This window comes from Octodon degus, unplaced genomic scaffold (assembly GCF_000260255.1).
Source record: "Octodon degus isolate 3935 unplaced genomic scaffold, OctDeg1.0 scaffold00006, whole genome shotgun sequence".
Classification (NCBI taxonomy): Eukaryota; Metazoa; Chordata; class Mammalia; order Rodentia; family Octodontidae; genus Octodon; species Octodon degus.
In genome coordinates this window covers 638,118-663,843 of record NW_004524582.1, presented here as the reverse complement: position 1 = coordinate 663,843, position 25,726 = coordinate 638,118, and the positions used below count along the sequence as shown (strand labels likewise).

Below are 25,726 nucleotides of genomic sequence, written 5' to 3'. Positions count from 1 at the left end.
ATGATTTCTACTGCTCCACAGCTTCTCGCCATACACTCTTCCTTCTGTGTCCAATTCCCCCTCTGCAGGAAACACTATCATCAAGAATTACCAAAACTGTCCTCTAGATGCTTTTCAGTTTGTAGCCAGTGAGAACTACCTGCAGCATCTGACACACCACAGGCACCTCTGCTAAACGTCTTTTAATCCCTCCCCATGGCTTATGTTCTTTTCCCTCTCTCCCTCTGGCTACTTACCCCATCTTTGCTTTATTCTGCTCATCTAGGTTTTTCCAGTGTGTCCTAGATTTCACAGGTAATTATGCTTTCTTTTTGGCTGCCTAGAAAATTCTCTGGGTGAATCTATCCAAACTCATCATTCGAACGGCTGCAAATAAAACTCTGTCCCTGGGTTTAATTTTTTATATTTCAGACACAGACACATCCATCCATATGCATTTATCATTACACATGCGTACAACATGCAGATAGACACATTTACATCATTCATAGCCTTATGGGCAAATCCAAGAAACCAAAAGGAATCAATACTCTTGACCTGTCTGCTACCTCACCACTGAACCTCAGCATTTTTCTTTGGTTGCTCAGTCTCAGTTTTATGTCACTGTCTTCTTGTCACACTGTAAGTCATAACCTTTCTTTCTCAGTCATCACTTATCCTTTTCTTTCTTTTTTTTTTTAATTTTTATGTATTTGGTACAGGGTCTCACTACACAGACAGGACTCATAGTGATCCTCCTGTTTTCAGCCTCCCCAGTACAGGGATTAGAGGTGTGCACTGTCACACGCAGACTCTGTGGCTGGCTCCGCATACCCGGGGCAGGGCCATCAGTGCACGTGGTGCCAGGGAATGGACCCAGGCCCTGTGCGTGCCAAAGCAGCACTTCGTCTGCTGAGCTGTCTTGCCAGCCCTCACTTCCCTTTCCTGGTCTCACTCTCACAACTGCTGCTCCCTGCACCCCATATGCTCTCACTCTACGCAGCTGTTAGCTACTATGCCTCCACACTCCCTGACCCTCCTCCTGCACAGTGCCCGAGTCTGTCTGCATCATACCAACCTGTGACATAAGAGCATTCTTAGCAAGCTTAAACACTGAGACACTGCCTCGCCACAGCTGACAGGACCAAGGATTTTATGGAGATACCTAAAAAATATGCAGGAGTTGGCTTAAACTCCTCCCTGCTGTACGTAGCTCTTATTACACTAATTTCTGGCCATAGTTAACAGAGCAAACTTCTCTGAAAAGACAAACAGGAAGCCTCTCCTTATCATCCTGTCTGGGTAACATCTACTCCTATACTTACAGGTATCAGTAGCAGCTCTGAATCTCTTTACCACGTAATTCTGTACACTGAGATATTACTGTCTGCTCATTTGTTTATGTCTCTACTCTGTAATTTTATAAACTACTAGGAGGCAAGGATTCTTATTCTCTGTGTATATCCAACAGCTACAAGTACTCTAAGCAGGTGGGCATGGTAGTCCACATCCATAATCCCAGCTCTGAGGAGGCTGAAACAGGAGAATCACTGTGCGTGCCAGGCCAGCTGGGCTACAATGGGAGGTGAAGGCCACCTAAACTACACAGTAAAATTCTGTCTCAAAAGTCAAAACAAAATAAAAAGTAACAAGATGGACTTCTGATAAATGATTAATAAACAAAAGACTAAATTCTATATAAAACAAAAGCAAAAAGCACCTGTGACTACGTATTTGAAAAACCATGTTCTCCATTAAGGGAATTTCTAGTAGCTTGTACAGTATTCAGGTTAATAAGCTAAATAAAAATTTGAATTTTGTTCACACAACATGACTTATCCCAAGAAGTAACTACTGTACTTGATTTTTAAAAGTTATAATGGTTAAACCTACATCTTAAACTTGGTCGAGTTCAAACCATAACAAGAAGAGCACGTATCATTGGCCTTTGGACTCTTAACACACACTCATAATGTTCAAAATAAATACTATCATACAAATTGAATTCCAACTACTTTCATCCTGTAATCATGGACAGTTAGTTACTAAGTTCATATCAAATCTTTTTTAAACACATACTAAAATAATAATGAAGCTGTACCCCAAGTTCAAGTCATACTGGCTTTAGTACTTCAATGTACAGTTGTATTAGACTTAGAAAGTAGTTATAATACATGATATTTAGTTGAAACAACCTAACTGTTAATGACTTTAAATTCAAATAAACACCATGAGGAAACTTCTAATTTCCCTAAGGAAATATTAAATTGGATACACCGGAGCTGCTCAAATTATTTTAATCATTTGCCCTCTTAAGAAAGACCTTATGCCATTATGAAACTAAAAGGATGTGAAAATTCCCAATGAGGTTGTGCTCTTCCTAAAACACAGTATGTGTGCAATTCATTTAGACTTGTAAAATGCAAGCATGCTGATTCTGGACAACCATAATAAATTAAAAAGTTTCTATTCTCTCATTTTCAAATAAATTTGACTACAGCTGACAGGAAAAAATATAAACTGACTGTCATAGCAAGGACCTTCCTACAGTAAGGACACATGTGTGATCTGGTACATATTTTCAAGAGAAATATAAATGTGATGAGTCTGGACACTAATCATCACTATACTTGGGTCCTAGCTGAAGTAAGATACTAAAATACCATTCTCCTTGGAAAACATGAAAGCACACATATTACCAGCTTAACTTGGGCAAATGGTTTTTGTCGTAGTGCTTGTTATTTCTGACATTTCTTAGATAACGGCACATTGCCGGTTTTTCATTCTAGAACATCAGCTGCACAGCTTTAACTTTATCCTCCCACTTCTATGTTTCTGATAACACTTAGGAACACGTATTTTGCTGTAGCCTTCTCACTAAGTATGCCTTCTTTTCAAATTAAAATACACAAAGACATCTCTAATAATGTAAAAGCAAAATACTTAATATATCTACAAAAACACTATATAATTCACTTTACTTTTTACCAAATATGCACTCTAAATAAATGTCATTTATCTGCAGGTTGAAAGGTGGCAAACATTTTTAAAGAATACAGTTTAGAAATGCCTATTTTTATAATAGGAAGACATATATAACTATTTAAAGTATACACAGTAATTGGAAAATAAATGAGGAACAATATAAAATACCCACTCTACCACGTAAAATTAAATGGATTATGCAGACACACATTATGTTGTTTACTTGCTATTTACTCATACATTTCTCTGATGCAAATAAACCAAAATACTAAAATTAATAACCATGCTTAACAAAAACATTTGACCAACAGCATGCTGAATAAAATAAATGCACAGGCACGCCTAAATAAATCAAATTCTTTTACATATTATTCCACAGTTTCGCATTTCTAAACTCATGCTTAGACAGGTAAATCACTCTAAGTTTTATGAACCTGTAACTATACAGTTATAGTCTTTACTATATTTATGTACATTGTTATACAGAATTTTTTTGATGGTACCAAGGAACAAACTCAGGACCTTGTGCTGGCCAGGCAAGCACTTAATCCACTGAGCTATCGTGCCAGCCCCCTGTTCAATATATCGCTTCAATGTTATTTAACATTTTCATACATATAAAAGAAGACAGAAATGGTAAAAAATTACAGTTTGAATGAGTTTTACTAGGAGAAGAAATGACAATTAGCTGAATAAAGAGCATACACTTGTCTTCACAGGCATAATTATGGAAGTAAAGGTACTAATTCAGTCCAATGGAAGTGCTACTTGGAAACTGCAAAATCACTCTATGAGTTCTAAAAGTTGAATAAAAACTCTGCGATACGTACCATACTGTGTAACAAATGCTATACAGCTGTTCACAATAATGGGAACGTCATTTTTGCTGAGCTGCTGATCTTGTAATGCATTACCATCTGTACCTGCTGCTTTTTCAATTGCAGTATGCCAGACTGTGAAATCCAACTTGGTATGCCCATGGATGTATAATGTTCTGTTAGGTTTAAAAAGCATTTCAAATTAGAATTAAAAAAAAAAAAAAAAAACTTCTCATCTCAAGACACATTAACCTTAAATCTACAAAAATATGGTCCTGTCTAACCCAGCTGAGTAACTTTTCCTTTTTTCCTTCCACACACGACTACCTTCCACTCAGTACATCTTTCCACGCAGTCCATCTTTCACCTGGATACTCACCCCTTACCGTGCCACCTCTGAACTCCCCTCGTAATACTAAGACTGTACTGGTACCACCAAGAGTTAACTTCTAATATGCATTTCTGGCTTTAGAAAAAAGATTTTAAAATAACTGATTATTTTATTTCTTTAGAAAGTTACCATCTGGGGCTGGGGAAATAGCTCAGTGGTCTAAGTGCCTGCCTGGCAAGTGCAAGGACCCGGGTTCGATCCCTGGTACTGCAAGCCATGCTGGTCCCAGAACCCCCTTTCTCCAAGTGGTAATTGCCTCTCAACTCAGATTGACTGACTGATTGACTGATTTGGTACAGTGTCTTGCCACACAACTCAGATTCATAGTGATCCTCCTGTCTCAGCCTCCCCAGGGTGGGATTACTTGTGTGCGCCACCATGCTTGATTTCTGGGCTGGCACTGCGCACCCAGGGTCCTGGGGCCAGCACAGAATGCAGTACCAGGGATCAAACCCAGGTCCTTATACTTGCAAGGCAGGCACTTAGAGCGCCAAGCTATTTCTCCAGCCCTCAACTTAGTTCTTGATTTTTTTTTAAGGCAAGAGTGTAGCAGCACTTAAAGTATGGGAACTGCAGTCGAACTTTCTAAATTGAAATTTTAGCTTTGCTGCTTGCTTGCTTGCTTTATAACTTTGGACAATTTATCAAGCTGTTTGTGCCTTCTCAGTTTCATCACCACTAAATTAAGGATGACAGAAGAACCTAGCTCAGCATGCAACACGTACTAATAACTAAGGAAGAATACTAATAAATGTTTGTTTTTGGACACCTTCATCTTAATATGCAACAAATTTGCCAAAGATTTCCCTCACAAATACTAAACTGTTCTTGACCCCACAATTCTCACTGCACCAGCAATTCAAGATTAACTCCAGCATCTTTTCTCCCTCAGTCAGCACCACAAACACTGTCACAAAACTCTGTTGACTCCACTTCCCAAAATACTCTCTGTGTCCTCTTCTTTCCAATACTGTCTCATTTCAGATTGTTGTACTGTTTCTTGAAGGCACTAAAAGTCCCAACAGAATTCCCTCCTCAATCCTCCCCCTTTTGAGCCCCTACTCCTCTGCACTACCAGAATGATCTTCTGAAAAGCTAATGACATGACGTATGGATCACTGTCAGCTCTCTCTGAGACAGCCTGTGTTTTGCCCTCCAAATAAGTCCTCTATACTCGACATACTCTAAGAAAACTGCATTTCCTGGGGCCAGGGAGATGGCTCAGTGGAGTAAGTGCTTCCCTGGAAAGTGCAAGTGCCTGAGTACAATCCTAAAAAAAAAAAAAAAATCACATTTCCTGTCTTTGCAATAAATATCTAACTTCTCCTTGGCTACTCTAACACAACCACCAGGATATACTCCATGTGACACTTGTAGGCTCTCTGGCTCTGATCTTCTGCTCCTAGCAGGTCACAAGTTTTCCTTCTTAACTCAACAGGTTATTTGTCCTCTGCCAAACCATCCGTTGAATTTACATATTTTAGCTACAAACTTTGTACAGGCAAGCAAGGAAAAGTACTTCCATCTCTCTAGTTAACACACAGTGCCTGCTCACATTTAGTGGATACCTAACAGTTGACCTGCATAAAGTGTCATTTTAAACAATTAATTGTACATGTATTTCAATTACACTCAAATTTAATCTTGATTTAAGTTGCAAGGAGAGGGCAACTTTTGATTCAAACCCCTCCTCGGCCTACCTCCTCTCTACTCCTCATCCCTTCCCTTCTCTTCTTGCAATGCTCTTACAAGAGGTGAAAGATACCACTGCCTTATTATGCTTTCCTTTCCAGTGGTACCTGAACAAGCTAGAACTTCAGCCTTTTACTGACACTTGTGCATAAAACCATCATCTGTGCCTCTCTGACCTCCTTATCTATTGTTTTTTGTTTCCACACCACCACAGCAACCCTCACAAAGATTCCATGATTTTAGTTACAAAGAATTCTGATACTTGCCCTAATACTTCTGCCATGTGTTAGCCGTTCATTTACCTTATAACATCTTTTGCTCAAAGATACTTGGTTGGTGGGTATGCTAAAGTAAAATGACATAACTCATAATTTCCCTGAAAAATATTAAGCTCCTAACATATGTACACATAGCCAAAACTGTCTTGCTAACTTCAGTTTAAGTAAAAAGAAAAACAGAATTCTTTTCATTTGAATGTATGTTTATGTGATAATTAGACTCTAAATATGATACAAAATCTTGGGAAATGTTTACTATGAGGGTTGTGAAAGTAATTCATAATGCAATGGTCCTCCTACAACACTAGGATAATTCTGTCTCTAACTGTGAACCTTTCAGACTTCATATTTTCTTTCTAGTCAGAAGAAATCCCCTGCTGACAAGTTTAGCTATCTTCTTGTGAACCAGTGAGCTACAGAACAAGGAATGACAGGTTAACTTCCAAGTCAGCGTGTCAGAGTGAATCCTAAAATGTATCATCTAGTTCAGTAGATGTCTAACACTTAACAGCATCAGTTTAACACCTTTCTTCTCTGATGCACATCAAAACTCTACACAGCAAACAAAGTATCACATGACATTTTCAACACAAATGCTGGCCAACTTTGTAATTTGGAGTTTTTCACATAATTCATTCACAGTTCAGGATAAAAGTTTCAAGGAAACCTTCATGTATATTCTGAAACTCTGAGAAGTTATTGTGAAAAACTACAATTAGAGAAATTTGCTATCGTAATTACCCATTCCCCAAGCAAAAATTTCCACATATCTTTCAAAATCATATAAAGAAACATTCCTCTTAGCTATAATGAATTGAGGCAATTCAGTAAGACCTAGGAAGCAAGTCCCAAAACTAATAAAGACAATTTTCTCAAAATTGCAATCTAATTGTTAACAATCATATTTGAGCTTGGTCTATGGACAAGAATCAGAAGCCTGTTCACAACTAATCAGATACTATATCTGATTGCATGAAAAATTATTCATAAAGAACACTGTCAATAAAATTTAACAAACAATGCACAATGAATTTTTAAAAAGAAATTATAAACATTTACATGAAAATAAAAAATCCCTAAGTCATCAACAGAAATATAAGCCATGAAAATTTGCAGAAAAATACAAAGTGCCAATAAACACAAGCTAAACTGCAAAGCTATATGAATATATATGAAACATATTATATTTGAAACATATATGTGTATGCATAAATACATGTATTGAGAGAATACAGCAATATGTCAAAAGTAAATTATCAAAGATGTAAATAGGTTTCTCAGTAAAGAGTAGAATAAGATGGATACTGTATATTATAAAATTATTAGATATTTGGAAGGGAAATTTGGAAATATATACTGAGACTTAAAATATATACATGTATAATTTTTGACAGGTAACAGCGATCACAGGACTCTACCATAAGCATATAGCTTGAAATGAAGATACAATACATATTTCTCACAATATCTATTGGGGCCTTTTCTCACACATGCACACACGCACACTAAAACATGTATTTATCACAACACTTAAAAAAATGGAAACAAATTTAAATCCCAACAAGTAAAGGTTAAATGATTTACTGTACACATAGATACATGTGCATAGTAAAATGAGTACAGAATACATAACTGAGTGTATGTATAAATTTAGTTCTATCTTTCAAAACTTTTAATTTTCAGTGGGTAAAAATCTATTTTATTATCTATAATATGTGTATTTAAATATTAAAAGCAAATGACACCAATCAACATGTTTGCCAGTCTCCTAAAGAAAGGGGTACGTATGGCAGCCTCCTGCACTTAGCGTTGTCTTCATCGAGCTCTTAAGCCAAAGAATTGAAAATAAGCCTTTTATTTATGACAAGGAAACTAAGGACTCAAAAGAATTTAGACAAGATCAAAAGTAAGGAATGAATTGTTAAATTTGAATTGCAAAGGTAGATTTTCTGATCCCACTTGGCGGAGCATGGTCAGACCAGGTCCTCGGTTATCACAAATGTTCATTGGAGAACTCTGATGTCACTTCTTTTTATCTTAACACAGCTTCACCAAAGTTTCCCAAGCAGCTTATCAAAAAATTACATTACTGCAATAAATGTGGAAAGTGATCCTTGTAGCCACTGCTAACAACAAATCTATAGTTGAACATCTTTTCAAGAACTTTATTCTTCCCATGATTTGGGATGCAACCTGAACAGGATGAAAACTAAATCCAGACTGAACCTAATTGCGGAATTTGATGTAGTTTGCACTGACTTTGGTTTGTGACGAGAATCAGAGAAAGAATTAAGTTTGTGAATCAAAGCACCAGTATCACTACACTTCCTTTTTTAAGGAAGGAACAGTTTTCATTGTACCTTGGAAAGCACTGAGGGGACACTGGAAATGTATGCAAGTGACTTTGGAAGGGAACTTTGGAAATGTTCACCATGTGTCTTTCTTTGTACTTACCTCTCAAAGGAGAGTACAGTAAGCATGCCAGGAGGCTTTGGATTTTTTGTGGGAATTTTATTGATGTGCATGATATCTGGTCATTAGAATTTTTTTTTTTTTGGTTGGCTCAGCCCACCCTGAGGGAAGGGCTGGCATGGCCATGTGGTGCCAGGGATCGAACCGTGGACCCCTGTGGCTGCCTAAGCAGGCACTTTAGACTGTTGAGCTATCTCACCAGCCCCCTAGAATTTTTAGTGTAGTAACATACACTAATTTTCACTGTACAGCTGAAAACATTTTTAAAAATGTCTTCTCTCTGTAGAACATCTCCATCATTCATAAAACTTCCTAGTAACTCTGCAGTAAATCACTCTACCCATGAACTTAGGTAAAATTTGACTGCCTTCCACCATTACTTAGTTTACCAGCTCTAGCCTTTCATGGAATCATACAATATCACTCTTTGCATCTGGCTTCTTCTATTCTGTGTAACATTTTCTAAGATTCACTCAGATTATTGTTAACACAGATATTTATGAAGTATAATAAAGACAGTGCAAATGCTGCTGCCTAGTATCATCTGAAAGAAAGGCTGGCTCACAAAAATTAGTGTTCCCTCATTCATCTTGGGTTTTTTTGTTTTGTTTTTTAAGGTATTTAATACAAGGCCTACAGGGTCTCTCTATGTAGATCAGACTCATAGTGACCCTCCCGTTTTCAGCCTCCCAAGTACTGGGATTACAGGAGCACGCCACCATGCCCAGTCTCACTCACCATCTCAGTGCACCCTGTAGGCGGGGCCAGCAGGGCACTCTGCCTAAACTGGCGCTTTATCCCACTGAGCTATCTGGCTGGCCCTTCATGTAACTTCTGGCTCTTCCCCAAAGTCAGAATCACTGCAGAAGGGCAATGTTTTAAACTGACTCAGGCCACTGAAGCAGCCCTGACAGTGCAATTCAGGGTTTCGAAAGTTGCAAGAATGGAGTAGGTGTGCTCAAAGCAAGAGGGAGGACTTCAGAGGGGCTAATGGCAATGTGTCTTTTATTGTAAGAATTTTTTAAAAAATCTAAACATTCACCATATTTCCCAATCTCATATTTCTTTCCTGATTTTTCAGTCTTCTTGTCCCAGTAAAAGTTAATGACGACCAAAACCTGACATCTGCCTAAGTATGTAATTGCTTACTGTTTCTTCAGTGCTCACACTTTTTAATTTATACATCCTGATGTTTAGTTATTAGGTGCATATATATTTAATATTAGTATGATGTTTTGAAATTGACACTTTCCTGGCTAGGAAATTTCTCACATTTTTTCTGGTAACACCACTTCTCCTGAAATCTACTCTGATACAGTATTAATACGGCTGCTCCAACAAATATATGGCTGGCATGGTGTTTACCTCTTCCCTTGTAAACAATCTGTCTTTATACTTAAAGTACATTTCATTGCAAAATTATATGCCGTGGCCTACTTTTTAAAAATATATTCTGCCAATCTCAGCATATCACTAAAAAACATAATGGGCTTAAAACAAAAACTTACTACATTGCCAAGAATGATAGATAGGTGAGGAGAAGTATTTCTGTATTCTGAAAACTCTGGGATTGGGGAGTGGCAACATGTCCTTTACTGTAACAAAAGTGTTTGCTTATGCGATATTTCTTAATCACGCCATAGCCCCAGAACACTAATATTTAATGCCATGGGCTATCAGTACCTGCAGATAAAGCCGATGCTATCTTAAGACTTACCTTAATTGCTTCTCCTCTCTGGATAAACACAACTCTTAAGGCTGATAAGCACAGAGTCTGAGAAGAGTGGTTTCATGTATTTTGCCCAGTTTTCTCAGGTCTTTAAGTGGGGAGGTGGCCATGGACCATGCCAGTTATTCATTCCTGGCCAGAAATGGGAGTGTAGTACACTGTATTTAGCACTGCACCCACACATCATCTACATTTTAGAGAAGTGAAGTATCTTGTTTTACTCATTCAGATAAGAAACTGAAGCAGAGAGATGGAATTTTAGTTACAAACACCTATTATAAAGAAAATGTGTAGATGGAGGGACTGTGTCCAATGAATAGCAAAGAAGGAGATATTACAGTCAATTCTTAAGATAGGGGTTCAATAAATAGACCCAGAAACTTAAGAAAAAAATCTACCCTTTATTCATCTCTACACAATATCAAAGACACATAGATGAGGTGTGACAGTCCTGATACACATCTGCTCCAAGCTTTTACTTGTGCTCCTCTGCCCACAGAATGAAAGCAAATCCTTACTTCCAACACTAATTTTTATGTATGTATGTATGTATGTATGTATGTATGTATGTATGTATTTTTTAGGGAAGGATCTACAGGGTGTTCAGGGTCTCACTACTAGATGAGACTCAGTGATTCTGTTTACAGCCTCCCAAGTGCTACGATTACAGGCTTGCGCCACCATGCCCAGGCTCAATTGCCCTCTCAGTGCACCCTGGGGGTGGGGCCAGCACGGCAGGCCCTGGGATCAAACTCCCAGCCCCTGCTCATAGGCACTTTAATCCACTGAGTTATTTGGCTGGCTCAGTAATTTTTAATATATTTTAACTTATTAAAAAATATGTCCTCTGCACCAAAGAAAGGCTTATACTTATCTCTGGAACAAGTTAAGTTGTGCATTAACTTTGATGCAAATGTAATATGGTATCTATGTATCTATCTAGATGTCTGTCTGTCTGTCTGTCTGTCTTATGTCTTTCTCTTTCTAAGCCTCTGGCTTGTGCTTTATTTTCAAGCTCTAAAGCTACAGCCAACTTGGATGGCAAAGATTTGTCCTATTTCTCTGAATCAACAATTTCTTTTTCTTTTTTCTTCTTTTTCTTTTTTTTTTTTTTTTTTTTTTTTTTTTACTTTTAGGGAAGTGTCTACAAGGTGTTCAGGGTCTCACTACTACATTGGACTCTGTAGTGATCTGCTTGTTTACAGCCTCCCAAGTGCTGGGATTACAGGTGCACACCACCATGCCCTGTCTTAAATGCTGTCTCAGTGAGTCCTGGGGGCGGGGCTGGCATGGCAGGCCCGGGGACTGAACTCCTGGCACTATGCCTGCTTGCAGGTGCTTCAATTCGCTGAGCTATTTAGCCAGCCCTTGAACCAACAATCTTACAATACTTGGTCTCTCCAGCCCTTCATTCCTTCCTACTGAAAGCTTACCTTCAGTTCTAGACCCAGTTTAATGTACCCCTATCAAATAACAACTAAAAAATCCTGATCCTATATCATGAAGAGATCTCATTTGTTTGTACAATTTCCTTCATAACCTGGCATATAGAGATAACTTGAATTAAACAATTTTTGAAATAAATAATATATACAAATAATATAAATCCTTTTTGTTAAAGTCCTACACACTCTTTTCCTTATAATGTTCTTTAAAATCATTTTATTTTTCCTAATCCTTTTGTAGTAAGAGGTGAGAATCTCCTGTTCGCTCTGGCAATATACAAAGCATCAGAAAGGTACAAAAGCAGTCAAGCTGATTTTATGAGCAATTGGCTACTGTTTAATTTGTAATTCTATGCACAACTAGAAACTACTTTAAGATAATTCAGGCTCAGAAGGACTGCTAACATAGCAGCTCCTATGAAACACAATTCAAGGGAGGAAAAACATTCATATGAAATAATGTGACACTGAAGAAAAGACAGAAAATCTGGGGCACTAATTTTTCCCAAAATGAGAAAAGTAGTCTCTTCCACAATTGTGGAATAGTTTGGTAAAATGTTTACTCCCCCATGTTAGCTTCCTTAGGTCTAGAATTTGCAATTCAAACTGAAAGGCCATCAGCCTTGAGCCATTCAAGGGCAATATACTTTACTGCAGGTCAACCAAAGAAACCCAAGCAAAAAGACAAAACAACCACAACACACACCATTTTTCTCTATTTGTGATGATACAACTGAGTTATTTGTGATTATATTTATTATAAGCAACAGCCTCTGGACAAAAGCTTAGCAATTGGTGTGAACAATGACATGTGAAGGTGGTACACACAGTAGCTCCCTGTGAGAAAGAGACATGTGGGCAGTGTGAGTTAAATCGTAGGAATCACTTTCAGATTGTGAGAAAAGCATGTTGTCATCCTCTGAGCTGCTTAGCCAATGGAGGGTATGCTCCACTGTCCAGGAGACTCCTACGCCCTGTGGATCCAGCATGATTACTACCTTACAATAGAAACTCAACGCTGTCATCCACTGAGCTGCTCAGCCAATGGAGGGTACGCTCCACTGTCCAGGAGACTCCTACCTCCTGCGGATCCAGCATGATTACTACCTTACAATAGATAGTCAACATTTTTAACAAAGAAATCCTGATTAAGGCATAAACAAAAAAGCAGATAGACCCAGTCCTAGCCCAGGCCCAGTGAGTGTGTGGGAGACCTTCCAGCTACTCTGCGCCAGGGGGACCTACTGGTCCCAGCCCAGGCGCAGTGTGGGTGGGACTCTCTTCCACCCCCTTGGGATGCCCCCAACCAATCCACAGCACCTCTGCTACCCCACCTGCCCAGTAGAAATTTCTGCCGCATTCCTAGAACCCCCAGACCCAGTCCTAGCCCAGGCCCGGTGAGTGTGTGGGAGAGCTTCTGGCTACCCTGCGCCTGCGGGACCTACTGGTCCCAGCACAGGCGAAGCATGGGTGACACTCTCTTCACCCCTTGGGATGCCCTCCCCCCCCCCACCCACCAAGTAGGAATTTCTGCCGGGTTCAAGGAACCCCGAGAACCAGTCCTAGCGCAGGCCCTGTGAGTGAGTGGGAGTTTCCTACCACCCTGCACCAGTGGGGCCTACTGGTCCCAGCCCAGGAGAAGCATGGGTAAGACCCTCTTCCACCCCTTTGAGAGGCCCCCCCACCACTCCACAGCACCTCCCCCACCTGCCCACAGAGTAGGAATTTCTATCGCATTCCAGGAACCCCCAGTCCCAGGCCTAGCCCAGGCCCAGTGAGTGTGTGGGAGAGCTTCGAGCTACCCTGTGCTGGCATGACCTGCTGGTTCCAGCCCAGGCCCAGCGTGGGTAACAACCTCTTTCACCCTCTTAGGACGCCACCCATCGCTCCGTAGTACGCACCCACACCCAGCCAACAGAGTAGGAATTTCGGTCGGTTTCTGAGAAACCCCAGATCCAGGCCTAGTCCAGGCCCAGTGAGTGTGTAGAACAGCTGCCTCTCCCCCTAATCCACCTTGTCCCCTCCAGACTCAGCTCAGGCCTGGCATACAGGCCTGGGGTGAAACTCTTCACCTGCAATCACTGCAGAGAGTATAGGGGACAGACCCAACAAGCTAGTCCAGGTGCAGAACATCCTGCCAGAGGGGCACAACATATTCATACCCCAAGGGCAGAAACAGGAAGGAACTGAGCACAGCAGCCAGACCCAAGCCAGGCAAAGCTGGATAAATCCAAACTTTGTAGATCTACACCTGAACTTCAGTAGGTGCTAAGGTTATAACTGCAACAAAGATCTACAAAAAATGTCAGAGGTCAGTGCTACACATAATGACGAGAAGGAGCAAAATGCAATCTCAGAACCCAAGCTCACCCATATCAAGTGCAGAGGACACTAACACAGAACAAACTGGGAATCACACAGCTGAAAGCAATGAATCAATGGCTTCTGAAATAAAGAAACTGCAGAAAGGTATAGAGGAACTCAGATTGGAAATGAAAAAAGAAATCCCAGAATTAGTAACATGTGCAGTAAAGAATCAAATGCAGAAACATATGGAGGAAACCCAATGCCCACCCAGAACAAGTGCAGAGGACACTAGCTCAGCTCAAATGTATGAATTAATAGCATTGATAGTAAATAAACAACAGCAGAAAGTGATAGAAGAACTCAGAGAGAAATTCTTTCTACTAGCTCAGCTCAAATGTACAAATTAATAGTGTTGATACTAAATAAGCAAAAGAAGAAAGATATAAAGGAACTCAGAGCGGAATTATTTTCTAAAATAAAAAAAGAATTCTCAGAACTCATAGCATCCGAAGTAAAGAAGCAACTACAGAAACAGGGAGAAAACTCAATCTGAAAAAAAAACATTGTAGTAAAAGAATTTATAACTGCTTCTAAAGAAGACACAGACAAAAAAAATAGAGGTGATTAGAAAAATGACAGATTACTTGAATGAGCAATACAGGAAAGAAATAGATCGCATAAAGCAGAGTCAAAGACATACAGAGGAAATTAAAATCGCACTCACAAGCTTCCAAAACCATTTAAGTGAGCGTGAAGACAGAGTTTCAGATCTTGAAGATGCTGGTGCAGCTAGTGAAAAGGTAAGAAAAGATCTCTTAAAAATAACTAGGATGCAGGAAAAAATAATCCATCACCTGCAAGATGATGCAAAGATGAACAATGTGAGACTAATAGGCATCAATGAGAAAGAAGGAGGCAACACAAATGAAATTTTAAAAATGTGGGCAGAAGTAATAGCAGAAAACATCCCAAATATGAGGAAACCATCTGATATTCAGGTAAACGAATCATACAGAATGCCAAGTAACCTGAACCCAATTAAAAACACACCGAGACATAAAAATAGTTAAGATCCCAGAAATTCAGCTTAAGAATAATATACTGAAAACTGCTAGAGAAAAGAAGCAGATCACATTCAAAGGAAAACCCATCAGGATTACGGTCGACTTCCCTTCACAAACCATGAAGGAAAGAAGAGCATGGAGCAGAGTACTTCAGGTCCTCTTTGAAAACAAATTCCAGCCCAGACTACTATACCCTGCAAGACTCTCTTTCAAGTTTGATGGAGAAGTAAAATATTTCCATGACAAAGAACAACCAAAGAATTTCATGATGACAAAGCCAACCCTACACAGGCTACTGAAAGATGTTCTATAGCGGGACCAAAATGAACAGAACTCCACGAATGAGATGAGAAGCAAGCAACTAAATAGGGCAAGCAATTAAACACAGGAGAAAAAGGAGTGAACGACAACAGGTAAATAATATGTCGATCATAAGTCAATACATCTCAATTCTAACCATTAATGTAAATGGACTCAATTCACAAATTAAGAGAAATAGACTGGCACAGTTGATTAGGAAACAAAATCCAACAATCTGCTATATACAAGAAAAATATTTAACTCATAAAGACAATCATAGGCTGAAAGTCAAAGGATGGAACAAAATATTACAAGCTCCACCACCTCAGAAAAAAGCAGGGGTAGCAATCGTATTCTCAGACAGTCTCAATTTCAAACCAACAATGATCAAGCGAAATAAAGAAGGCCACTACATACGGGTTAGGGGAAAAATTCAACAGGAAGAAGTAACACTCGTAAATATGTATGCACCAAACGCGGGAGCACCCAACAATATAAAGCAAATCTTATTGGACATGAAAAATCTAATATCCAATATCACAATCTTAACATAAGACCTTAACACCCACTTATGCCAAAAAGATAGGTCAACCAGACAAAAACTTAGCAAAGAAATAACAGAACTGAATCAGAGCTTGAAATAAATGGACTTCATGGACATACACAGAGTGTTCCACCCAAACACAGCTGAATACACATTTTTCTCAGCTGCACATGGGTCATTTTCTAAAATAGACCACATATTGGTCCATAAGTCATACTTAAGTATATGTAAGAAAACAAATTATCCCATGCACATTTTCTGACCACAGTGCAATGAAATTGGAAATGAACGACAAAAGAAACCAGAAAAAACCCGTATGTACATGGCAATTAAATGGCGCTCTACTCAGCAGCCAATGGGTTACAGATGAAATTAAAGAAGAAATTCAACAATATCTACAATTCAATGAAAATTCAACCACAACTTATTGGAATTTATGGGATACGAAGAAAGCAGTTCTCAGAGGAAAATTCACAGCTGTGAACTCACACATCAGGAAAAAAGAACGGGAACAAATAACTACCCTGATGCTGCACCTTCAACAACTAGAAAAGGAAGAGCAAATCAAACCCAGAGCTCAAAGATGAGAAGAAATAATAAAGATTAGAGCAGAAATTAATTCAATTGAGACGAAGAAAACAATTCAAAGAATTAAAAAAAGCAAAAAGCTGGTTCTTTGAAAGATTAAAGAAAATTGATAAGACCCTAGATATCCTCATCAAAAAGAGGAAAGAAAAAATTCAAATACAAGCACTAAGGAATGAAAAGGGTTTAATTACCACAGACACAGTGGAAATTCAGAAAGATTATCAATAGCTACTTTGAGAATCTTTACTCTCACAGAATAGAAGACACAGAAGAAATGGACAGATTCCTAGAAAGGTACAAATTACCACCACTGAATCGACAAGATATAACCACTCTCAATAGCCCAATAAAATCCAATGAAATAGGAGATGTAATTAAAAACCTACTGGCAAAGAAAAGTCCAGGTCCAGATGGATTCACAGCTGAATTCTATAAGAAATTTACAGAAGTAGTCGTCCCTATACTCCTCAAACTCTTCCATGAAATTGAAAAGGAAGCAATCCTCCTAAAATCATTCCTGGCGGCAAGTATTATACTGATGTGAAAACCAGGGAAAGATGCAACTAAGAAAGAGAACTACAGGCCAATCTCCCTCATGAACATAGATGCCAAAATCCTCAATAAGATACTAGCAAATAGAATACAGCAAATCATCAAGAAGATCATGCACCATGACCAGGTAGGATTCATCCCACGGATGCAAGGACGGTTCAATATTCAAAAATCTATAAATGTAATACACTATATGAATAGAGTGAAAACTAAAAACCACATGATCATCTCCATTGATGCAGAAAAGGCTTTCGACAAAGTCTAATATTCATTCATGTTCAAAGTCCTACAGAAAATTGGAATAGATGGCTTCTACTTCAATCTGGTAAAAGCCATTTATGAAAACCCAATGGCTAACATAATCCTAAATGATGAAAAACTGAAATCTTTTACTTTTAGATCTGGTACAAGACAAGGATGTCCCCTATCACCACTCCTATTCAATATAGTTCTGGAATCATTAGCTACAGCCATTAAACAAGAGAAAGAAATAAAAGGAATAAGAATAGGTAAAGAAGAAGTAAAATCATCATTATTTGCAGATGACATGATACTTTACTTGGAAGATCCAAAAAACTCCACCAAGAAACTACTAGAATTAATACAGAAGTTCAGTAGCACAGCAGGTTATAAAGTCAATATCCAAAAGTCAATAGCATTCCTCTACACAGACAACAAACACACAGAAAGGGGACATTATAGAAACAATACCTTTTACAATAGCACCAAGGAAATCCCTTGGAATTAATCTAACTAACGAAGTCAAAGATCTTTTCGAGGAAAATTACAGTACTCTTAAAAAAGAGATTGTAGAGGATTTCAGAAAATGGAAAAATATTCCATGCTCCTACATAGGAAGAACCAACATTGTGAAGATGGCCATACTCCCAAAATTGCTGCACAGATTTCATGCAATCCCTCTCAAACTACCACCAACATACCTCACAGAGGTTGAGAAATCATTTCTAAAATTTATCTGGAAACATAAAAGACCTAGAATAGCAAAGGCACTCCTGGGCAATAAAGACAAAGCAGGAGGCATTACAATTCCTGACTTGAAATTATACTACAAAGCTACTGTGATAAAATCAGCATGGTACTGGTAACAAAATAGACCTGAGGATCAGTGAAATAGACGAGAAGATGCTGAAGCCCCTACGAACACACTCAGTCACTTTATTTTTGACAAAGGGGCTAAACATACTCACTGGAAGAAAGATAGCCTCTTTAAAAATGGTGCTGGAAAAACTGGCTCTATACATGCCGAAAACTAAAACTTGACCCAGGACTATCACCATGCACTAAGCTAAGGTCAAAGTGGATTAAAGATCTAAACATTAAAGCAGAGACACTAAATCTCCTGGCAGAGAAAGTAGGAGGAACTCTTGAAGACATAGGGGTAGGCAAAGACTTCATAAACAGAAATCAAATCGCACGGGAAACAGTTGAAAGAATTAACAACTGGGACGTGCTCTTACTGAGAAGTTTTTTCACGTCAAAAGAAATTACCAACAAAGTGAAAAGGCAAACCACAAATTTGGAAAAAATCATGACAAGTACTCAGACAAAGGTCTTCTCTCTAGAATTTACAAAGAACTAAAAATCACTAGGGCCCCGAAATTTAAAGAAACAATCCAGAAATGGGCATCCGAGATGAACATACACTTCGCAGAGGATGAAACTAAAGAAGCGAATAAATTGATGAAAAATTGCTCCACATCACTAGCTATCTGTCAAAAATTAATTAAAATAACAATGAGGTAACATCTCAACCCAGAAACAATGGCTATCATAAAGAAATCACCCAAGAACAAATGTTGGAGAGGCTGTGGAGAAAAAGGAATCCTTCTCCCACAGCTGGTGGGGATGTACACTGGTGCAACCATTATGGAAACCAGTGTGGAGACTCCTTAGAAAAGTTGGACTGGAAATCTCATTTAAACCAGCTATTCCTCTACTGGGAATTTTCCTGGAGGATCTGAAAACATCATATTATAGAGATATATGTGTGCCTATGTTTATAGCAGCACAATTTGTGATAGCCAAATCTTGGAAACAACTAAGATGCCCATCACCTGAGGAATGGATGAAAAAGATGTCATATGTTTACACACTGGAGTATTACTCAAGTATAAAGAATGATAAACTCGAAGCCTTTATATTGAAGTGGATGCCACTGGAACACTCATAAGTGAAATAAACCAGACACACACGTGTAAATATCGTATAGTTCCTCTAGTATAAGAATTCAAAGGAAGAAATACAAATAGAAAGATATAACAGAAGTAAAAGGAAAGCAGGATCTTGAGGACAAACTAATCAAGAGAGGGAAAGGAGAAGAGCTACAAAATATGAATATGTCAAGCCATACAGTTATATGTAGAAGATGGGCAAGGCAATGATCCTGAGAATCTCCAGAAGATTTTTGAATCTAGCAGTAAATTGGAAAGATTCTCACCCTGAGTAACTATATATACTGATATCTCTGAAATAAGCAGCTGCAATGAAGATGGTAATCTGTAATAGTAGTTTTATGCTTGGAGTGCCTGTCATTCTGGTCTTCTGAATATGGGCTGCTTGTCATGACATGCCAGCTGCTGCTGTGCTGTCTCTCAGGTAGTTGATTGTTCAAAAAGAAGGGGGTGGTGAATGAAGGCAAGAGACAGGAAAAGGAATATTGTGGGACTGTCCTGCTTCAAGGTTGTATATGGTTAGATTTTTGGACTTATATGTAAACATAAGAAGTATATAATTCTTTATGCCTATTTTTAAAATATATTCTAATTTTTACATTTTTTTATCATATTCTGTAGGGACTTAAATTTCAACATATCAATACTTGATGAAAAATACCTGTTCCATGTTATGCCTAAGATGTTTGATATGCAGACAGATAGCGAGGTTAAGCTTAACAGGCTAGGTTGTATGGCAATAACAATAAGCTTGTCTTCTGGATGGTTAACAACCTAAGTTTGCAGACCAAAATTAGAGAAAAAGGAGGGCTGTAAGGATAGCCAACATTTTGGCCCTAGCCTCCTAAGGTCAATTAAGACTCAGGACATAAGAGAACTTGTACTGTAACATCATGTAACTCAGAAGTGTCCCAAATTTTCTGATCAAGGAGATTATGGGGCCAAAGAGGAAAGTTATCGATGATGTAGAATGTGCCTAAGGAGAGTCACGTGGAGAGAAAACATTCTCTCAGGCTTTCACAGAGAGGACAATGGCCAAGAAATGGCCATGAGTCATCCACATGGGTGACACTGACAAAGGTTCTACAATTTGAGGTACAGGATCTCAGGATAAATCCTGTGGGGTTTCACTGACCTTATCAGACCCAAAAGCTACAACTCTTGTTGCACAGGTCCTGCTTTACCTTGGTCTTAACCACCCAGCAGAAAAGTATAAAAACGAAATATAAGAAGTAAAGCCAGGCTATTATGTTGAGCTGTAGGGGACTCAGGTCAACAATTTCTGACATTGCCAGTCAAGCGGAACACTCAATACTATTATGGACTACCAGACTATTTTGGAATATTTTGATGAGTTCCAACACGTATAATATTTAAATGATGGAACTTAACAAAAAATGGGGATACACATGAATGTCCATTTTGTATCTGTGTATTCAAAGTGGCTAGAGTAGATATATAGTTACATTCTCTTAATGAATAGAGGGATTTGTTCTACTGGTGTATGTAAATAGGGTAACATGTCCACATCTTGCACAGCAAACAACTACTAGGAAGAATGTGTGCAATGTGTTTATTTTGAAATTGTCCTATCAATTTGGTTTGAAACTGTCTCATTGCTATTTGTTTCTCAATAAAATTATGGGAAAATAAATAAATAAATAAATAAATCGTTACTATTATAAAAGGAATAGAGTTTCAATAAAGAACAAATGCATGAATTAAAAAAAAAAAACACAAAGCAAAGAAATCTTAAGTCCCAATGACAGCATCTAATAGCATGCCAGAAACCCTTACGTGTAATCAAGAAAGCTTTATTTTCCAAAATAATTTTTTAAAGGATACATTTTAAACAGATACCATCTGGATCACCTTCTGGTTAGAGCAAAAATGCTCTGCGTGTGGAAAATATTGCAATATTTTTCTGTCTTAAACACTCATTCTTCCTGTCCTCTTTAGATATTCAACGTTTTCCCAGAGCCCTCATCCTGGAAGAATCTTGAAAGACATTTATGAAAGATAGGTTCTTTTTCGTTTTGTTTTGCAGAACCGGGGATAGAACTCAGGCCCTTGCGCTTGCCAGGCAAACGCTTATTCTACTGAGCTATCTCCCCGGCCCTCTAAACACGCATTCTTTGCACGCAGAGAAAACTACCATGAAGACTCAAGTACTTCTTTAACTTTGAGTATATACAGTAGATTAGTATCAATTTATGAAACTTTCCAGGACAGGAAATTCTTTTTACTTGCCTTTAATATATATTAATTCTTTTGGCACTTTAATCAAAAGTAGACAGGGACAGAGAAAAAAGTAAAATTATTTCATTAAATTTATTAAATTCTTATTGAAGCTGATACTAATAAAAATAAAGTTTAAATCTATAGCTGGTTGGTTTCTCGGTCTTTCATTTATACATACTATGTCTATATGCCATCAATATGAATAATGGGAAGTTATTTTATTTCCAAAAGCCATCGTTTTATCTGCCATTGACAAGTTTACCATAATCTATATTAGCTTATAGTCATTATTTCTCAAGGGCCTAGGAAAGATGAAAAAGACCAGTTCAGTGAAATTCTCTTATTTTGGTATGGTATTCAAACAGCTCTGCCATGATCGCAGCTATAATTAACCAGCAGTGTTTGTGTACTTGGAGAGAAGTATGTGTTCCGTACTTTGGTAAATGATTCTATACTGAGGGGCACCCAGGCCAAGAGCTCTGGAGTCATCTTTATGTCCTGTGCACAAAGAACCAAAAACTTATCAAACTGGTATCTCCCCACATTCCAATACCAGATATAGAGAGCTACCAATGTCCAACACTATCTCTTCTCATGCTGTTACAACTGTGTCTGCCTCTTATCCTCTTATATGTTCATTATTTCCATTTTCATGTTTCCTTAAACATGCAAAAGTCCAAGCTACCCTAAAGCACACTGCACACGTCTTCTTTTTCTAGGTCCAATATCTTACCTCACTAATCCTTAACCTGCAGACATTTGCCACACACTGTTCTCAACAGCTGCTCTAACTTTGAGTTAGTGCCCAACCTCAGTCTGATAAATGCTTGTGTGGTTTCTTTCACTCTTCTTGAAGTAACCAGATGGACAGCATCATAACACTTCCTTATGGCCCTCGGAGCAGTAGGTTTAATATACACACACACACACACCACAGTGTGGATGTAGAATATACCATTTAGGGTTTTGTTAGTCACTCTCTGAGGTTCGCACAATGATGAAATTGTCTAATGATGCATTTCTTAAAATATATCCGTGCTACACAATGCACAGTGATACTCTTCCTGGGCTTTGCGAGGCCACTCTTTGTTGATTTCTTGCCTCCTAGGTCAATGGCTTAATAAGCAGTCACTCCTTGTCAACTCCTTCCAGCCTCAAATACGTATTCATCAAGTCTCCAAAACATTACTCCTTCCTCTCCCACAACAGACTCCAAACTAATTTTACCTTCTTCCTTCTATGTACTGGTAATGCCTGAATCTGTACCTCCACCCATTAACTTTTTGTAAATATTCAATTCTTAGAAATAACCTTCCAGCAATTTCTCTGTAGATGTCTGCAAAGCACTGCATATTAAATATGGCTAAAATTAAACTCACTGTCTTCCAAACTTTTTCTCAAATCTGCTCCTTTTCCACTATTCCCTACTTGAAGTTATGTATTTGCATAATACATACATATGCATCCATGTGATCATAAATAGTATATGCATAAAGAAAAAGGTAAATGCAAGACCATACTCACACCACACAAGGTGCCACATGCTGGGAAAACTGCAAGTGGTTTGTGCTGTCTGGGTATGGAACCTGTTATATTCACCATCTATCAGGCCAACTCTACTTTATTCACACTACTGATCTCTTTCTTATTTATTTCACCTTCAACTACATGAAAATTATATGTACATTCTTACTAATAAAGAATTTAATAAACTTTAAATATTAGTAGCATATATTATACAACCAGATTCTTGGTTATACAGTACTTGTTGACCTGGTTCTTAAGAATGACCAATATAAACCTATTATGAAATTAACATCTGACACTTGTTTATTTATCATTTATTTTTTTATTTTTTTATATTTTAGTACAGGGTCTATAGGGTCTCACTGTGTAAATTAGACTTGTAATGATCTGCCTGTGTTCAGTCACCCAAGAGTTGGGATTACAGGTGTGCACCACCACACCTAGTCTCAATAGCCATCTCAGCATGCCCCAAGAGCACGGCTGGCCGGCATGCTGAGGACTGAATCCTCGCTGCTGTGTCTGCCTAAGCAGGTGCTTTAATCCGCTGAGCTATTCTGCCGGCCCCTGACACTTAACAAAAAACTTTATAGAGTCATTCCATTTAATGTACTCTTGATTTCAAAAAGTAATCATTCTGGGCATGGTGGCACACACCTGTATTCCCAGCGCTTCAGAGACGCTGAGGTAGGAACATTACCTAGAGTACCAGGCCAGCCTGGGCTACAAGTGATTTCAACACCAGCCTGAAATACATGGTGAGACCTTGCCTCAAAAGACCAAAACTACACCAAAACAACAATCCCTCCCCCCAAAAATAATTTTCAACACCATGTGGGCCCTAACAGGGTGTTTATTTACAATATGCCTGGGACTTAGTAAAAGTTAGGCATTGTCATCACTGAGTCATTGATGTTAGCGAGTTACTACTGATTGAGAGAAAACAAGCAAGTGAACAACAAAGTGTGCAGGGTACACAGGCTTTTAATTGCTTTGTATGCCAGGACTGCTGCTCAAGCAGCTATGAGGAAACAGTCTGGCTATATACTTCTCCCCACACTACTGTGCTCTCATTCTAGCTCATTCCTTATACAACCTTTTCACAAAAAAAAAAAAAAAAAGAAAAGAAAAAAAAACTTTCAAATGAACTTGCTAGTACCATATAAATATTTTAGTTTTAAAATTTTTACAAAAACATAAAAAAGCACCTGTGATTATTATTTTGGAATCAAAATAGTTATCCAGTATTCTAGGAACTTGGAAAATAACTATTACACATGGATTTCACCCCCAAACACTACAGTCCAGAAAAACATCAGTATATACAAAATATCACAACAGGCAGTCTTCTGGCCTCCGTATCTTTCAAGAATGAGGGACCACACACCATACACAGTAAGCACTATACAAATCCATCAAGCTGAGTAATTATTAGTCTTGTTTACTAACCTCTTAATTAAAGTGCATTTACTACTAGTCACAACCTTTATAGGCTAAAACCAGTAGAAAGACAACGTGGCTACAGTAATATGAGAAGTGATGAAGAAAAACGATAAAATAAATTGGACCATCAAGTTAATACTTGTCTATTTCAGAGCATGAGTTCTATAAGCTCAGACACCACAGCTGCACTGTTAATACTGTTCCTCTCAAGGAAGCAACACGCAGCAAGCAGTCCACCAATACTAACAGACAACTAGAAACCCTGTACTGCCATTCTGAAAAAATATAATTAGAAGTACTCTGGAAGCTTAGTGAAACCATCTTGTACAAAAACCAGAATCTGAAGTGTCACTAACCATAATAATCCAAGAAATAAGTAAAAAATGAAAAGTCCTAATTATGCCTGTAAGTTAAAAAAACAAACAAACCTCCCTTTAACATAAACATCTAATCAGCACTATACTTTGCTCTCTAATGCTGTTGAATTTTTATGAAAAGTTCAAAGAACTGTTGAAAGTCATTATTCTTGTCACTAGCTAGAAAAATAAAGAGAAAGGCTGATTTCTCTTTATTTTAATACCGTGTGTGTATATTTTAAAAGTTATCTGGAGCTACCATAGAGCTGAACATTCTAAAACAGCATAATGAGACTTTTTTTTAAATCAAAATGGTAAGAAATGAAAAATACAATTTATTCAAGAAACAATGCCTTTGAATTGTTATGATAGGCACACAACTGTTCTCGCTAGGCTCTTTTCCTTGATCATCCTCTCTTCTTGTGCTTTAAATACTGGAGACCTCTGGCTACATTCTTATCTCTCTTTCCTAACAATATTCATTATCTTCAGTGAACTCATCCAATTCTTTGGCTAAATAATGGCACTTGCTGATGAGGCCCACATTTCTACTTCCAGGTATAACCACTTAACTCAAAAATCTGCAGAGCTAAGTGCCTACTCAGCACTTCTCCTCACAGTCTAGCAGGTACTTCCAACACACACTTCCCAAAGGCAAATTCTTGATGTACTGTCCTAAACTTCCTGATCCTAACACTATTCTAATGTACTTGTTAACTGAGAAAAACAACATAAACCTTCATGAAAGTATTCAGGCCATACTTAATCTCATACTGATTTCATTCAAGAGATCCTAACAACTTTTCTTTTATGGACAATTCAACCA

At 38.2% G+C, this 25,726-nt stretch overlaps 1 protein-coding gene across 3 annotated transcripts in view; it reads right to left on the bottom strand.

Moving 5' to 3' along the window:
- Arap2 (ArfGAP with RhoGAP domain, ankyrin repeat and PH domain 2) overlaps window positions 1-25,726 on the bottom strand; it is a 195,872-nt gene that overhangs the window by 69,178 nt on the left and 100,968 nt on the right. For all 3 annotated transcript variants that reach the window (XM_004624513.2, XM_023699120.1, XM_023699116.1), the window contains exon 20: window positions 3,795-3,958. In XM_004624513.2, the coding sequence (XP_004624570.1) occupies window positions 3,795-3,958 (164 nt within the window). The remainder of the gene's footprint in view (window positions 1-3,794; window positions 3,959-25,726) is intronic.